We start from the raw sequence: 18509 nt of genomic DNA, 5'->3' as shown, positions 1-18509 counted from the left end.
GGGCTTCAAAAGGAAATACCAATTTTGTTACAAATACTCATTTTATTACATCCCAGCAAGATGGCTCCTCTGTCCATAGGATTTTTCAGTCAACCTGGTGGGCTGCAGTCCATGGGGTCACAAAAGAGTCATACACAACTGAATGACTAAGCACAGCAAAATGGAGATCTTACACAGTCCAAGGAGCTATTTCCTGAATTACACTTTTCAAAGAGAAAAGTATACATTTCTCTGAAAAGAAAAAAATTAGTTCTTAACTAGGGCTAATAACTTTTAAAGCTAATTTTTAATAGTTTTAATTTACACTAATAATTTATTTTATAAATTTTATAAAGAATAGTGAACTAAAAAAAAACTATCCTGCTTTGGAAAATTCTGGGCTAGAATCATCAGATTTCAATGAGTAAGCAGTTAGTCTGAGCACTTTGTCATGGACACTGAAATGAATAGTGGCTTATATAAAAACATGAAATTTTAATATCCTGGTTTCTGAAAGCATTATTATTATATTTACAGAAGGCTTCCATGAACATAAGACTCAAAAGTTTAAAAGCTATAACACACCAAAGCAATCTTCAGAAAAAAACATCAAAACTGAGAGTATCATGGTCCCCGATTTCAAACTATATTACAAAGCTAAAGTCATCAAAACAGTATGCTACTGGTCCCAAAAAAGACACACAGAAAAATGGAACAGAATATAGAGCCCAGAAATAAGCCTACATTTATACAGTCAATTAATCCATGGCAAAGGAGACAAGAATATACAATAGGGAAAAGACAGCCTCTTCAATAAATGGTGCTGGAAAAATTTGGCAGCAACATGCAAAAGAATCAAACTGGACTACTTTCTTACACCATATACAAAACTAAACTCAAAAAGAATTAAAGACTTTAATGTAAGACCTGAAACCATACAACTCCTATAAGAAAACACAGGCAATCCATTCTGGTGACTAGAAGAGATGGGGTGGGAGTGGCTGTGAAATAGACGACAGGCATAAGGAGATACAAATCTCCAGTTTGTAAAAACAAACCTCCAGTCATGGGGATGTAATATACAGCATGGTAAGGTGTATTGGTCAATAATATTGTGACAACCCTGTATGGGGACAGATGGTTACCAGACTTATACTGGTGATCATTTCATAATAAGTGGAAAAGTCAAATCATTATGCAATATACCTGAAACTAACATAACATTGTACATTAACTATATAGCAATTAAAAAAAAAAAGCCCTAACAGCTTTAAGAAGAAATGAAATAGATTAACAGATAACATATAAATGTGTACTAATATTTTCTTTAAAAAAGGAAATATAACCAATTCCTCTACTTTTCTTTAAAAAAAAACCTAGACTTCTGTTTCCAGCTAAGGTGGGGTAAACCAGATTTATCCTATCATTATAAACAACTAAGGGCTTCCCTGATAGCTCAGTTGGTAAAGAATCTGCCTGTAATGCTGGAGACCCTGGTTCAATTCCTGGGTCGGGAAGATCCCCTGGAGAAGGGAAAGGCTACCCACTCCAGTATTCTGGCCTGGAGAATTCTATGGACCATACAATCCATGGGGTCGCAAAGAGTCAAACACGACTAAGCGACTTTCATTTTCACTTCACTTTCACTATAAACTAGCAACTAAAGATCAATCAAATCTACAAAGCGATAGTCCTCAAGACAGTGGACATCAAGCAGCAGAGTACAGTGAGCCCTGAGAGACAGGAAACAGACAGAGTAAACTCTACAACTGCCCCAGTTCACCGCCTGGAGAGAGCTCCCAACCGGCAGCACAGGGAGGGAGAACCCAAGGAAGCCAAGCAGTTTCCCCAAGTTTAGGAAGCAAGCTGAGGCCAAGGAAGCCAGGGCAGCTTGAATTTGTAGGGCAGGATACCAGAAGAAGAGTGCCACACAGAACTCCAGAGATCTTCTTGAGGACTCAGCACAGTACTGATCAGCGCATGTCTGTAAAGAATATACTTGAGGTTTCTGATTGGCTAGAGCACTCAGAATGGATAATAATTAGCCCTGTACTACGTGGCTCTGATCCCACCTAACAAAGCAAGATATGCAATGAACAAACCATTTCTGAGGAACTTAATTAACCATGTTCTAGAACAAAGCTCAAGAATATTTATAAAGATATCCTGCATCCATCAAAATAAAATTCATAATATCTGGCATCTAAACAAAAATTACCAAACAAGCAAAGAAACAGGAAAAGACAACTCATAATGAGGGAAAAAATATCAATCAACTGACTGATACCAACTCAGAAATGAGACAGATAAAAGAATTACTAGACAAGGGCATTAGAACAATTATAATGAATTTAAATGCACTTGAGAAGTTGGAGCAAAGGTTGAGTATGTTCAGGAGAGATATGAAACCTAACCTTTTCAAAAAAAGGTAAGCCTTCATATTGCTGATTTTTTAAGTTCTACATTTCTCTTCAATATAGTCACACATCTTGATTATCCTTTTGGTTTAATTAGGTGCTATATAACCGCTCCCCCCCTCCCCAGAAAAGCTTTCAATTTCTACTTGCTTTCTTAAGAAGCCTTATTTTGAATACCTTAATAGCAATATCTTAACAAATACTCCACTAGAGGAATTCCATACACAACCATCACATTCCAATATCACATTTCACCATGCACCTTGATTATAGGCAGAACTTCTGAACTAATTAAAAAAATTAAAAAGAACGAAGCTTTCACTCCTAAGATTCTCCGGCTTCGCGCTGTCCAACAGCGTGGGAAACGCCCCGCTCTGCCCGGTCCGACACAGCAGCCAGGAGCCACTCGCTTAAAATGATGTGGTTAGTGTGACAAAACTGCATTTTAAGTTTGATTTTATTTTAATAAATTTAAATAATTATAGATTACTAGTGGCTATGTTACTGGACAGCACAGCTTAAAACAATTTAAAAGAAAATCTGGATTGAAATTTTCAGAAAGATTAACATTTTCAAAATAACTTTTTAACAGTTTTATAGTTTTAAACTTCACACTTTAATATTAATTTTTAAATTAGTAAACATTATAAAATCATAAACACAGGAAAACCCCTATTTTCAAGATTTGGCTCAAAGAAACACTTCACCTACAACTTCTTCCTGGTTTCTTCAATCACCAACCCCCAAGTAAGGTGACTCCACACCACTATGCTGCGTAGCACCCTCTGTCATCAGCAACGTGCAGGGGTAGGGGGAATGGGAAGCGGGAAGTAACCACTCAATAGACTTGAGACTTTCTCAAGTCAACAGACAAAAACATTCTGGAACTAGATGGTGTGGTGGTAGTTGCACAACAACATAACTGTACTAAATGCCACTAAATTATTGACTTCACAATGGTCACTCTGGGGATTCCTTGGCAATCCAAGGGTTAGGACTCTGCTCTCACTGCTCTCACTGCTGAGGGCCTAGGTCTGATTCCCAGTCTGGGAACTAAGATCCCACAAGCTGTGCGGTGTGGTCGAATAAATAAACAATTTTTTAAAAGGTTAATTTTATGTTATATGAAAGTGAAAGTGTTTTAGTCACTCAGTCATGTCCAATTCCTTAGGACCCCATGGACTGTAGCCCACCAGGCTCCTCTGTCCATGGGGATTCTCCAGGCAAGAATACTGGAATGAGTAGCTATTTCCTTCTCCAGGGGATCTTCCTGACCCAGGGATCGAACCCAGGTCTCCTGCACAGCAGGCAGATTCCTTGCCATCTGAGTCACCAGGGAAACCCCATGTTATATGAAATTGACCTTGGAAAAAAAAATTTTAAGAATGTATCTAAGATGTATATCTCTAACTCATACAAATTCATTATTAAAGCACCTAAAATAGGGAAAACCAGGTTTTAAATGCAACTTTAAAGCTCATTTTTTCCCTTAGGTTTCTATTTTTTAAGTAAACTTGGTTCTTAATTATCAACTGTCCACTACAAAATGCCTATTCGAGAAAAGTCAATCAGTGCACACAAGTGCTCTTATTAAATGCAGGACCACATTCAGGTATGTCAAGTGAGAAAGATAAACCTTTAGATATTTAAACAGAATTGGCGGCTCAGAACACTCAGAAAGCAGAAGTGCATGACACCACAAAGACTTCATGGGACCGCCTGAGATCAGACGAGCCAAGTCTTACCCTACCCGTCTTACCAACCTGCTCGCGCAGGTGCATGCTAAGTCTGAAAGCAAACGTCCCAAGCCCAGAAGCTTCTGTGCCAGTAAAACAGGACGTGCAGCCTTCAGTAAGTGTGTGTGTGTGTGTGTGTGTGTGAAAGAGCACAGAAATACCCTGAGTTCAAGTGAATAGAATGTTTAACCAGTCCCACAATTTTAATTAACCTTCCCAGACATAAAGAAGGCCGTCAGGGAGTATTTCCTGGTCACTAGATGAAACTGCTGAAGAGGGACCAGGACAGCCAAACTCCGCGGCAGAGGCTCACCCGATCCCCTTGCTGAACACACAAGGCAAGCCTTGGTTTCTGGGCAGACAGAAGCTAGTCCTCAGTTAACCTTATGATCAAACCAACCATGGCAAACCTCACATTTAAGTCAACCAGAATAAAGCTTACAATTTTCTCTAAGTATACTCTGGTCTTTGAAAAACAGAACAGAATTCACTAATAACACTAAGAAATACATACATCGGGGTTTTTTCAGGGGAAAGAGGCAGAGTTAGTTTGGTTTTTGTTTTTTTGATGGGGGAGGAGATTGGGAATAATGTACAAGGAAGGAGGATTAGTTGCTGAACAATACTAACCAGATAGTTGTACAGGTGAAACCAATGGCTTTTAAAAATACTCTTAGATATTTTAATGTGTGTATCTTTTCACACTTTATTCAAGACATGGTTCTTAAACTCATTCCACAGCTCAAGTTCAATGTGAACCTGCAGAAAAACATATGGGGAGGGGGGGAAATAGATATTTAAATATTTTACTCTCATCTGTTAAACTAAAAGGTAGCCAACATAACACGGTCCTTTGTAACCTTAAGTCATCCAATCACAAAAAATCACTCCCCTCAAATACAACATATTTTACACTCTGAGAATGACCATTGTAACAGACGTGCAGGAGTAAAGCAACTCATTCCCACTCGCCCATCAGCCAAGCCAGACGCCTCCCATTTCATCGGTGCTTCCACTGACAAGAAGAGCAATGCAACTGGGCACGACTCAGGCTCTGGCCACCCTACACAAAAATCTCCGCAATACCTGGGACCACATGCAAACAACTAAGCAATTGATCCAATAAAGCACTGGTCTAAGTGGTTTTTCTTAGGATTTCTGGCTGAGTCGCCCTGAAATACACTAGATTGCAGTCTGACTACAACTTATCTTAGTGGTATCCTGGTGTTTTTCCTTCCTTAGCAATATACAAAATAACGATACTTCTGACAACAGATGGCATCTTGGAATGGGTTACCGTGGGCAAGTTACTAAGGTGACCATAACAATAAACCTCTCTGTGCCTCTGTTTCCTCGTACGGAAAATGGGGATAACAACTTTATCTGATGTGACTGTTGTGATTGTTATGTTAAATTATTAATGAAGTGTTCAAACCAGTCTGCACACAGCAAATACTACACTAACCTGACACGGACATTATTCCTTCAAGGATTTTCTGTTGTGATGACAAGTGGCACCACACCATTCACCCACTCCCTCACAATCAGTGACAAAACCGTAAGACAACTGAATTGGGCTTTAGTCCACAGCACGTTCACCTTTTATAGAAAACTAACTGACCATCGTGAAAACTAAACTTATGACTTTAACCTCTAACTAGCATGCTGTTAAAACTAGATGTTGGACAGAAATTAAATCAGAGCTTTTCAAGTCATCCAGCACTGTAATTTAGGTCAGTTGGTTAGTAATTAGTACACCAAATTAACTGAAGAAAATTGCAACATAACAAAAAAAGATGTATCAAATTCTCAGTGACAATCTTCTTAGAAACCAGGAGTCCTAGTGACAATTAATAAGGAGCTATGTACCATGTCCAATCTCTGAGCAGAAATATATCCAACCAGGTATATGTTTTTATTCCTTCCTGAAAAGATCTCAATCAACTTCCATACTAGAAAGAAAAACTCTACAACAAAAACTTTACAACTAACAACCCTAAGAAAGGATCAGTATCCAAATATACAAAGAGCACACACAAATCAGTAAGAAAAAGAACACCCTACAGAAAAACAGCAAAAGATATACACACAGAAGGAAACCAGGTAGCTGAAAACACACATAAAAGCACACTTGACCTCACCAGTAATTAGAAAAATGCCAACACAGACTACAAAAAGATAGCACTGCAAAAAGTTAAGCCTAACACCTCAGTGAAAACTGAATGAAGGAAAGGAATTTTCTGTACCTGTTAGAGGAATATGCACAAATAATTCCATTTACAAAAATACTTTGACAATAACAAAACATACCGCTTTTCATACATAAGTATGTACTCAAGTACAAAAACAGGCATAGGCATCCTGATGGCCTTGAGAGCCTGCCACTCAGATTTCCCTTCAAGAGATAAAGAGCTGAGAGGAGTGTAATTAGCTGACAGCCCCAGCTGCCCAGCACCTTCGAGGTCCACTGCAGCTCGCTGCATGCTAACTCCAGGCCAACGACAGAACACAGCTGGTTTTCTAGGGAAGGCCCAGTCCTGCCCAACGCGCTCTAACAAACCACCTCTGCTCTGGTTGCACTGCAATCTTAGGCTCCTGGAGCTCATCATCTACACCCTTCCTTCTGTTTTCCTTCACAGGTGTCACATCTGCATCCAACCTGAAGGCTCTGCTGCCTCACCTTCCCTCCTGTGGTCTCAAGCATTTACACCTATGAAACTCCCGCACAAGAGCTTCATGTCCATCAAGTCGGTGATGCCAGCCAACCATCTCATCCTCTGTCATCCCCTTTTCCTTCTGCCCTCAATCTTCCCCAACATCAGGGTCTTTTTCCAGTGACTTGGCTCTATGCATCAGCTAGTCAAAGTATTGGAGCTTCAGCATTAGTCTTTCTAAAGAATATTCAGGAATGATTTCCTTTAGGATTGACTGGTTTGATCTCCTTGCAATCCAAGGGACTATCAAGAGTCTTCTCTAGCACCACAGTTTGCAAGCATCAATTCCTCCACATTCAGCCTTATGATCCAACTCTCACATCTGTAAATGATTACTGGAAAAACCATAGCTTTGACTATATGGACCTTTGTCAGCAAAGTGACGTCTCTGCTTTTTAATATGCTGTCTATGCTTGTCATAGCTTTTCTTTCAAAGAGTAAGTATCTTTTAATTTTATGGCTGCAGTCACTGTTCACAGTGATTTGGGCGCCCAAGAAAAGAAAATCTATCACTGCTTACACTTTTTCCCCTTCCATTTGCCATTAAGTGATGGGACCAGATGCCATCATCTTAGTTTTTTTTTTTTTAATGTTGCGTTTCAAACCAGCTTTTTCTCTCTGCTCTTTCACCCTCATCAAGAGGCTCCTTAGTTCCTCTTCACTTTCTGCCATTAGAGTGGTATCATCAGCATTATCTGAGGTTGTTGATATTTCTCCTGGCAGTCTTGATTCCAGCTTGTGAGTTATCCAGCCCAGCATTTCACATGATGCACTCTGCATATAAGTTAAATAAGCAGGGTGACAATATACAGCCTTGTCATACTCCTGTCCCAATTTTGAACCAATCAGTAGTTCCATGTCCAGTTCTAACTGTTGCTTCTTGGCCTACATACACGTTTCTTAAGAGACAGGTAAAATGGTCTGGTATTTCCACCTCTAAAAATTTTCCAGTTTGTTGTGATCCACATAGTCAAAGGCTTTAGCATAGTCAATGAAGCAGAAGAATATGTTATTCTGAAAATCCCTTGCTTTCGCCATGATCCAACGAATGCTGGCAATTTGATCTCTGGTTCCTCTGCCTCTTTGAAACCTAGCTTGTACATCTGGAAGTTCTCAGTTCATGTGCTGCAGAAGCCTAGCTTGAAGATTTTGAGCATTACTTTGCCAGCATTGAGCACAACTGTACGGCAGTCTGAACATTCTTTGGCATTGCCCTTCTTTGGGATTGGAATGAAAACTGACCTTATCCAGTACTAAGTTTTCCAAATTTGCTGACACATTAAGTGCAGCACTTTAACAGCATCATCTTTTAGGATTTTAAATAGCTCAGTTGGAATTCCATCACCTCCACTACCTTTATCTAAAATTATGCACACATATTATTGTACCCAGAAACAAGGCTTTAAAACAATAAAATTTGGTGTCACACGCCTCAAACCTACCTGGAGATGCTTTTAATGACTGAAAGATAAATACAAGTCACTTTGTCTCTGCAGGCCTTACCTTCCTCATCTAGAACACAGGAAGGCTGCACTGAGTAGACACTACAATTTTCTCTCTCATTGCTCTGAGGGAGAGAAAATTCAGAAACTTCAAAGAATTACGTCTAGCATACAATTTTTACAGGACCCTCATATTAAAGAAAGAATTTGACTAACTTAAAAAAAAAAAAGAAAGAAAGAACAAAAATTGACTAATTTGAAAAAAGTAGGTGTTCTAGGGTTTTACAATCAACATTTCACTTCACTTCACTTGGAGAAGGAAATGGCAACCCACTCCAGTACTCTTGCCTGGAAAAATCCCATGGATGGAGGAGCCCGGTAAGCTACAGTCCATGGGGTCACAAAGAGTCAGACACGACTGAGCGACTTCACTTCACTTTATCAACATTTCACTTAAATGACATTTTAATTTTACTTAAAAATATTTATCTCAAACATCTTACCAAAACACTTTTGTCACATTAAACCATTCTATTTCCTAAATACTCTGTTTTTTAAAAAATCAACAATAGAAAACATAAAACTCAACCAGAAGATGTATGTATTAGTAAAATTTCCAGAACACAAAACAGAACCTGTTAAATTACAACCATTATCCCTGATCAATCCTAGGTCACACGTATTTTCCGTACTTGCTATTTGAGGCTGTAGAGTTGACTCAGCCCAGTCACTGAGCCGGCACTCGATCCCCATTCCTGCCTCAGTCGGGCCTTTACTGCTGCTCCAGAGACTCCCTCTACGGCAAGGTTTTTCCAGCTCTCTGTTTTAAAGTAAATACCAACGGAACACATCCTCTTTAGCAAAGATAACTGTTTTCCATCAGAGTAAGGGGACAAACAGAAGCCTTATTTCTTACTTTAACATTATGCACGGAACCTCTAAAGAAAGGTTCAGAAGAAAGTGAGAGCTAAATTACAAATTAAGTATAACAATCAATATAGCAGAGAGTAAAATACAAAAAGTAAAATAAACTGGGGAAGAATACAGTAATTTGGTGATGTTTCATTTCCAAAGACCAAGAAGATTTTTTTCAATTAAACTGCCCTACAGAACTTTATAACACTAAAGAAACCACCTTTCTTAGAGTAAGCCTAGGGAAAAGTAAAAAAAGAAAAAGGAGAAGGACAAGAAAAAAGAGCAAGCCTAGCGCTTCCCTGGTGGCTCAGTGGTAAAGAATCCACCTGCCATTGCAGGAGACACAGGTTTGATCTCTGATCTGGGAAGATCCCACATGCTGCAGAGCAACTAAGTCAGTGCACCACGACTGCTGAGCCATGCTCCACGCTCTGGAGCTGGGAGTAGCAACCAGTGAACCCACATGCCTCCACTACTGAAGCCCGCATGCCCGAGAGCCCAAGCTCCTCAACAAGAGAGCAGCCTCCATCACAGCAACTAGAGAAAAGCCCAGGCAGCAACGAAGGGCCAGATGGCCTAAACAAATAGATAAAATTATTTTAAAAAAAGAAAAGAATAAGCTTAAATTTCTTCAGTACCAATGACTTTCAACACTGTTTTTAAAACAACTCTGCTCTGATGAGCCTCCACCAACTAACCTTTGGATCACAGCCAAGGAAGTACTCATCACCCAAGGAAGTACTGCAGCAGAAGAACCTTACTTCGACATTAACTCTCAAAGACAAGGACTTGAGAATTGAGAGTAAAAACTCCCTGACTCAGAAGGCAGTTAATGTGTACTTCACTTTGGCCCGGGATGGACTCAAGGTTTCTTTCATACTACCCTGAAACTTGATCTGAACAGGGTTATCTATTCCCTCTGGATCTCAGTGTACTTTTCTGCTATAAAAATGTTTTGGAATAGTTCTCTCTCCCAGGAAAGGGTATTTACCTAGATTGCAGCAGGTACATGTAACTTAAAAGCAATCATCTTCAAGTATCTTTGAATGCATGATTAGCATTCAAATCTACAGCTTCATCATAACCCAGCCTTACCTTACCTTTGCAGTAAAGCAGACAATGCAAAGGACCACTACTTGGCAACTAAATCCTTCAAACGATAACTAAAATAAGACAGCAGAAAATGTTTACTTAGCATTTGCTGAGTGCCAGGCATTGCACTGGACATTTTACATGCATTAACTCAGTTAATTTCTTGAGGAAGAAGTTCCATTACCTCTACTTCACAGATGAAAGCAAAAATAAAGAAACCTGGCCAGGGCCTAAACACAATTGTCAAGAGGCACTGCCAAGATCTGAACTTGGGTTTGATGGTTCTCACAACCCAAGCTCCCAGTCTGCTCTGTGTTGCTTCTGAAAGAAGCCTGAAATTAAAAAGATGACTGTAACTAACATAATCACAGGCCACAGTGATGAAAAGAACCTGATTCACAATGCAGGAAACTGAGGCTCCTGAGATAAAATGACGAGCTTGACCTTTTTAAACCACCTTCTTAATCACAGAGACAAGGCACTAGACATCTCAAGAGACAGCTTTAGGTGCCTCCTACTGCACTGCATCACAAAGGGGATCACACACAGCACTTTCTCATTACCCTCACCTCTCATGTGGGTAAACACTGCCTCCAAGTATGCCTCCATCACGAAGGCTTCACCATAACTTATGAATTTTTGGATATCTTTAAAATTTACTTTCACAATGAAACTAAAGCCAAGTAAATAATGTGTTCAAAGAGGAAGACAGAATCACCACCAAGAAGAAATGAAAAGCAGGTCAAGACACCCTGTTCAGGAAAATTATTCTACATTTTAATAATATAAGTCAACTCTGAAAGTGACAGTTGAACCAGTGACAACCATAAATTTTCTGATCTGATTAAATATATTGGATTCAATGTTCCAAATAAAGGTTGCATGTTTAAAGGGCCATTACCTCAAAAAAATTTACCATTAACACTTCCTCTTCTAAAAGAGTCTTAATTTTACTATTAATGAACTGTGATCACTAGCTAGGATAGAAGTTGACAATAAAAACACATGCTTCAGAAAACAAAGAACTTGAGTCAATCTTAAAATCCTGCCACTGTGTTCCTCTAGTTAGAAGACAGCAAAGAGGAAGAGTACCAAACAAGGGATCAAAGAAACACGGAGGCTACCGCTTCTTCCTCTGCATGTTTATTGGGAAGACCATGGAATTACTTAACATTTTTGTATAGAAGAACACTACTAGTTTCAAAATAAATTATGTTTTGCCAATGCAGGAAATAACTGACCAGAGGTAGGCTAGCATAAGCACCCTTCCCTCTTATTTACTGTATGCTTATTAAATTCTAGGGCTTCCCTGGTGGCTCAGATGGTAAAGAGTCTGCCTGCGATGAGGGAGACCTGAGTTCGATACCTGGGTTGGGAAGATGCCCTGGAGAAGAAAAAGGCTACCCACTCCAGTATTCTGGCCTGGAGAATTCCATGGGCTGTATATTCCATGGGGTCGCAAAGAGTCAGACACGACTGAACGACTTTCACTTCACTATTAAATTCTAAAAGAAACCAAAGCCAACTCAGCATACGACATGGCATAGAGTATGAAACAGAGTATGGACAGTCTGGACCCCACACGGGAACAAAGATAAAGATATGAAACTGCATTCTGGTCTTTGTTTTTAAACCTACCTGATAAAACTTGTTCACCATTATAAACAAAGATGTTATTTTAACTACCAAGTTCTGATCCAGCGGTCCAGTTTAGATCTTAATTAGGTAATAAGACATGAATCAGCATTTTGGGATGACAGTGCTCTGTCCACTTTGTTCACCATGTGTGAGGAATGACAGAAATGCATCTTCCCTGGACTATACAGGGAATTTCAAGCGGATCTAGTTTCAACCATTTGTTTTTAAAGCTAAATAGGGTCAAGTTGGGAGACTGTGGGTAAACAAAACCTGACTTTAAAAAAAAATCAACATTCTTCCACTCATACATCTTTACAGAGATAGGTTTTTCTTTTTTTTTTTTTTTTTAAGTAGCTTCCTGATGAGTTTCACATTCACTAGTGTGTTCAAATGGTGGTTAAAAAAAATACATAAATAAATAATAATAAATAAATAAATAAATACGCATTCAAAACTCAGGAAGAGAAAAATAAAAAGCAGTAACAATCACAATCTCAATTCCTTATTATTCCTAACTTGTACGCATGGAAAAAAAAACTAAGTCCAAAGACCTAAAAAAAAATTTGCTTGACATGAAACAAAACTGGTGTGTCATTTCTATTCCAAAATGGAAGCTGTTATTAAGATATGAAACTCTTCCCTTAGATTTTAAGTTAAATGAGAACACATCTTTTTAAAAAATAAATAAATAAGTAGTAAAAAGTAAAGTCCTACAATCTCCAGCCATGCCTAGGAATTTGTCCCACTGCTCAGGATAGCAAAACAGGGCTTCAAATTATTTCACACCAGATAAATTCCTTTCCAGATTAAAACAAACACAAAATAGGAAATGTTAATGCCAAGAGCCAATCAAGTGACAGTAAGACTATACAGAAAAACATTTGCAGTTTTTCACTGTTTAGAATGGCAGGTCTCTTCTGGGCATACACACTGAGGAAACCAGATCTGAAAGAAACACGTGCACCCCAATGTTCATCGCAGCACTGTTTATAATAGCCAGGACATGGAAGCAACCTAGATGCCCATCAGCAGATGAATGGATAAGGAAGCTGTGGTACATATACACCATGGAATATTACTCAGCTGTTAAAAAGAATTCATTTGAACCAGTCCTAATGAGATGGATGAAACTGGAGCCCCTTATACAGAGTGAAGTAAGCCAGAAAGATAAAGAACATTACAGCATACTAACACATATATATGGAATTTAGAAAGATGGTAACGATAACCCTATATGCAAAACAGAAAAAGAGACACAGAAATACAGAACAGACTTTTGAACTCTGTGGGAGAATGTGAGGGTGGGATGTTTCAAAGAACAGCATGTATACTATCTATGGGAAACAGATCACCAGCCCAGGTGGGATGCATGAGACAAGTGCTCGGGCCTGGTGCACTGGGAAGACCCAGAGGAATCGGGTGGAGAGGGAGGTGGGAGGGGGGATCGGGATGGGGAATACGTGTAAATCTATGGCTGATTCATATCAATGTATGACAAAACCCACTGAAATGTTGTGAAGTAATTAGCCTCCAACTAATAAAAAAAAAAAAAAAAGATTCTAATTAAAAAAAAAAAAGATTCAAATAAAAAAAAAAGACATCTGATATTGTTAAAAAAAAAAAAAAAAGAATGGCAGGTCTCTGACAAATTTATGCTTGCCCCTATTCTATCAAAACTGCAAGGACAGCTCAAAATATGATCCTATTACATGTGCTGTTTCAAAGAGAACAACTCCAAAGAAGTCTGCCTCATTCCTAACAATGCAGAGCTAGGGATCAACATTTAGGACAGTATCAGAAATCTAATTCTCGCTGTTGCCATCAAATATGCACTTATCTTTACTCACAGCCAACATATTTAAATAAAGCTTTCAAAATGAATGTAACCAAAATGTACCCCAAAACTGACCAACTTACTAAAAGATGTGTACAAGTTGATATCTTTTTTAAATATGTGGGGGAAACTTGGTGAAGAGCTTTGCGTTATGGTCTGTGTATTAAAACAAAGATGGACTTGACCTACAAAATGAAGATAGGGTCAACTGTAACCAAAAAACAGTATGCTTCCCCTGGTGGCCAACCGAGGAATGGAGAAGGCATGCACAGGGGAGAAGCAGCCTGGCCTGGGAGTCCCATCCTGTCGCTCTTATAAATGAGAAGTGACGACCAAAAAAGGAAGAGGTGGGGGAAGGGGAAACTATAGGAAGACTAACCGAAGTTTAAAAGGAATATAAACCTGGGCGTCAGACTACAGATACTTTAAGAGATTTAAACCATCAACAGACCAAAACTGTAGAAGGCAAATGCGGGAAAGGTCATTTATTTCCAGAGAACCCAACAGCTCACTCAGGGATGCCTACGTATTTTCACTTCAAAGAACACCCAGAGTTTCATACCTTAATAACAGCTTAAGAGCAATCGCCTTTTTCAAGGGCTAGATCCTGGCAATTTTCTGCAGCCTTGTTTCCAAGGAAAAGCATTTATGCATTTATTCTCTCAAATAAACTCGTGGTGTAACCTACATAGAGAACCACCAGTTCTAAAGCCCTCCAACCAGGACTGTTAACTCCAGTTCCACAAGATTCTCTTTTGAATTTGATTTCTGAAATAAAACCCACGTCCTTTCAAACATTTTCCACGCCAACAATCTTTAAAGACAGTCTTATACGGAGACAAGCTAGAATCTCACTGACGAATTCCTTTGTCTGGTAGGATTTTTCTGGTACTTTGAATTTGCTTGCACACAGAAGAGCAACAAGGGTAGCAAATGTTCCAAGCAAGCCGGTTGGAATGCCTTGGAGGTGTTAGGCTAAAGCTTTCTGAGGTTCTAACCTTTCACAACCCCTTTCTTTAAAAAAAGAAAAAAGGAAATAACACACACGTTTACAAATAGGTCCTAAAAATCAAACTGCCACCAGCAAGCCTCTCTTCCCCGGGCAGGCGCCCTCTGGGAAGCACACTTCTTTTACTAACTGGTTTTGGGGGGAATCTCATGACGGGAGGGGAGTCGGGGGCAGGCAGGAGCCCGGCGGCCGGCAGGAGAGGGCACGCGGGGCAACCTTCCGCAGAGGAGAGGCGGGTCCGAGGCCGTCCCGAGCCCTGGGGCGCTCGCAGGAAGCTAAGTCTCCGGCGCGCGGCCACCCCCGCCCGGTCCCGGCGCGGCTCGCGCAGACCCGGGACGCCGGAACCCCGGGCGAGGTGGCCAGGTGTGGCCGGCGCGCCGCCGCCTCGCGTCCGACCCGCCCGGGCGACCCTCGGGCCTCCCTGAGGTGGGGGGCGGGGGGCCCGGCCCGCCGGCAGGACACACTGGCACGAGCGTCTCCCCGCGGACGGCAGGACCCACACCCACAGAAAGAAAAGTTGTCCGAGGCCGTCCGCCCCCTCGGGTCGCCGGCCGGCCGGCCCGGAGTGCTACTCACCGGGGTCGAAATCGGGCACCACCGCCTGGTACTGGGGTCCGACCCGCATGCCGCCGCCACCTGCGGGAAAAGCAGAGGGGGGCGGTCAGCGCGCGGACGAGCGGGCGGGCGCGGGGGCGGCGCGGGCGGCTGCCACCTACCGTGCTCCTCGTCGCTGGACGAGCCGGAGCTGCCTTCCTCCCAGGAGTTGCTGCTGCTGTTGCCATTGGGCGCCGCCGCCGCCGCCAAACTTTTATTCTGCCCATTATTGGGGGCGGCGGCGGCCGAGGCGGAGGCGGCAGCTGAGGCGGCGGAGGCGGCGGCGGCCGAGGAGGCGGCGGCAGCCGAGGCGGCAGCGGCGGCTGAGGCGGCGGCCGAAGCGGCGGCGGCGGCCGAGGCGGCCGCGCTGGACGCGTTGTTCCTCCCTCTCCGTTTCCCTGAGACCTCGGGGCCCTTCTCCACCATGGCCGGCATCGGCTGGGGGCCCGAGCCGGGCGAAAGTGACGGGGGACCCCGCGGCTCCTGAGGAGGCGGGGGTGGGGGTGGGGGGGTGCGCCGGGCCGGGGGAGGGGGTGCGGGCGGGCGCGGCCGGAGCCTGCGGGCGCGAGTTGGGGCTGAGGCGGCCCTGGCGGGCGGAGCGCGGAGCCGCTTCAGGCCCCCCGGCGCCGAGCCCAGCGCAACTTTCGCTCTCCTCGCCGCCCGCACTTCACTGGCTCTAACTACTCCGGGAGCAGCGAGCGGGAGGGGAGGGGGGCGGGGCCGGGCCAGCAGTGAGTTGAGGCGGGGGTGGGGGGGAAGCCGCGCGCAGCCCAACCCGGCGCGGGGAGGGGGTGGCTCCGCCCTCCACGCGCCCCCATTGGCTCTCGTGCGATTTGGACGGCGAGCGGCAGCCCGGTTGGCTGCGCGCAGCCGTCCGTCCGAGGGGCCGGGGCGGGAGAGCGGGGAGAGGGGTGGCGCCAGGCTTCCGTTGGTCAGGTTCGGTTGACGCGTATCGTCCGCTGTACGTGGTTTGAGGTTTGCCGTCTCTCTACGCCCCATGATCCATCTCTCTAGGCAATAGCGAGGAGTTAGCCGCCCTCCCCGCCCCCTCCTTCTGCCGGCAGCCCCCACCCGCCCCGCTTCCCTGCGCGCACCCCACCCCCACCACGCGGCCCCGGCCCCTGCGTTCCCCAGAGGGCTCCGCCGAGAGCCCCACCGGTTTCTTGAAGGGAAACACGAGCGACGCGAGAGCGGAGACCGAAGGCGAGGTCGGGACTACTTTCCCCCTCGCGCGGAGGACTACCTCTCGCAGTTTGAATGGGTTCTTATACAAAGAAGGGAAACTAATTGGAAGAAACTAATTGCGGCCCCACCGTTCCCACGGGGTTTTTGGGGGGTGTCTCCGCGCTGGAGGCAGCGCCGGTGCAGGGGGACAGAGTTCCCAGGTGGCGGTGTCTCCTGGAGTCGGAGGAGGCAGTGTGGGAGCTCGAGGTGCGGGGTGGGGTTTTGGTGGGGCTTTCTGCTAATTGGGGGGTGGGGGGGACGTTGGAAGTCGCCGCAATCGCCTGAGTTTCGGGGCGCCGCCGCGCCTGCGAGGCCAGAGGAGAGGGTCCTGAGTGGGGACGCTGCCCGGACGCAGAGTCGGGGCGCGGGGTGGATGGGGGGGGGTCCCCCTGCCATCCCAGAGGGCCGTTTGGAGAGCTGTGAAGGAGCCGGATTGTCTTCGGGGGGGAGGGGAGCCCTTAGAAATGGGGACGGGGCGCTTACAGAGACGGGCTGGGGGTCCAAGAAGGGTAAAGGGGGCAGAAGCCGTTTCATCCCAAGCCCTCGGTAGGGGGAGGAGGGTCAACTTCCTCCGAGGCAGGAGCCACTTTTCCGGATCTGCCGCCTGCCCGGCCTCCGCCGCTCCACCCGGGGCACCCCGGTGAGGAAACGCTCGACCCAGCCCGAAACATCCTCGCCCTGGACAGTGACCAGCTGTGGGCCCAGGGGCTGCTTTTATAGCTGTGAGGGGGGATGGGAGAGTGTGTGACCCCCCTCCCCCACAGGTCTGTATCTGCCCCACCCCCACCGACTCCCCCAAACAACGCGTGCTCTTTGCACATAATCGGGAGGCGAGAGGTCTATAAATGAGAAGAAATGTTTTAGTTTTAAATGCAGCGGATAGCTATTTTTCTTTTAAGTTACTTCGAACCTGCGCTTAATATGGGGACAGTTTACACCAGCTCTGGTTATAAATAGCTACAGGGAGAAATCTGGAATTTGATGGTTTTAAAAGCCTGAATAAATAAGCAGGATGTTCTCCTCCACATTTTCTGCGGCATGGACCGTCATTATTACTTCAGTGAAGTGACCACATTCAGTTCTGCCCGAAGGGCCCGTAAGAAAAGGCAGTGTGCCCTCGCCATGGAGGAGACGTGCCCCCACCGACTTCAGGGTCTCAGCTCCTGGATTCCCCTTAAAAGGACACCCGTCTCCTTGGAGAGCCCAGGTGGTGCAGGTGTGTGTGCCCCGTCCCATAACTCCCCACCAGCTGGAGTGGGGGGATACAGGCAGCAAAGCCAAAGGTTAGAAACCAGAAGTGGCCTTCACACCTGGCTGAGGGCTGTGACTCATCTCCCGGGGAGCACTGCGTGAGGAATGAGGTTGAGAACACTGCCCTGCTCACTTGGTGTCTATGGAGCTTTACCAGCAGACTCTGGAGAAATTAGCCTATGAGGAGGGCACAAAGCTGATATTGAGTGATTTATTAGGGCCACAGGGAAGACACAGGACGTGGGGTCACCAGTCCCACCTATACCAAACCCCAAGGTTGGAGCTACTTCCTAGCTGGGTAATGACAGGGGATAGATACATCACTGGGCCTTCCAGCCAGTCACTTTTTTCAACAAATATATAACAGCTAACATGTGCCAAGCCCAGTTCTAGTTTGACCCCGAAGTCACACAGAATGCCATACTGGCTTTGACCCTCTCAGCTTTCTGGTCTGTAAAACACAATAGTACTTACCTCCTAGCCTGGTGGCTTTTTACAAATTCCACCTGAAGCAACCCTGCAACCTAAAGGAAAGCCCCTTTCCTGCCCCTGCCTCTTGTTGGGGGGCAGGCAAGGGGGCCCACATACAGCCCTTCTGATTGGGAATTTGTGATGTCAGTCTTCAAGCTGGCACTCCACAGAGTCAGCAGCCCTGCCATGTTTT

The 18509-nt window shown here is 44.2% G+C and overlaps 1 protein-coding gene across 1 annotated transcript in view; it reads right to left on the bottom strand.

Annotated features, from left to right (window-relative positions):
* The window catches only part of RCOR1 (REST corepressor 1), a 118820-nt gene extending 102768 nt beyond the window's left edge, over window positions 1-16052 (bottom strand). The window contains exons 1-2 of the mRNA XM_043489390.1: window positions 15493-16052; window positions 15353-15412 (exon numbers count right to left, since the gene is read on the bottom strand). Of these exons, the coding sequence (XP_043345325.1) occupies window positions 15353-15412; window positions 15493-15805 (373 nt within the window). The 5' untranslated portion in view covers window positions 15806-16052. The remainder of the gene's footprint in view (window positions 1-15352; window positions 15413-15492) is intronic.
* Between the last annotated feature and the right edge of the window lie 2457 nt (window positions 16053-18509).

Source organism: Cervus canadensis, chromosome 17 (genome assembly GCF_019320065.1).
Source record: "Cervus canadensis isolate Bull #8, Minnesota chromosome 17, ASM1932006v1, whole genome shotgun sequence".
Classification (NCBI taxonomy): domain Eukaryota; kingdom Metazoa; phylum Chordata; class Mammalia; order Artiodactyla; family Cervidae; genus Cervus; species Cervus canadensis.
The sequence above is the reverse complement of the archived record's forward strand: the minus strand, read 5'-3'. Positions and strand labels throughout refer to the sequence as shown.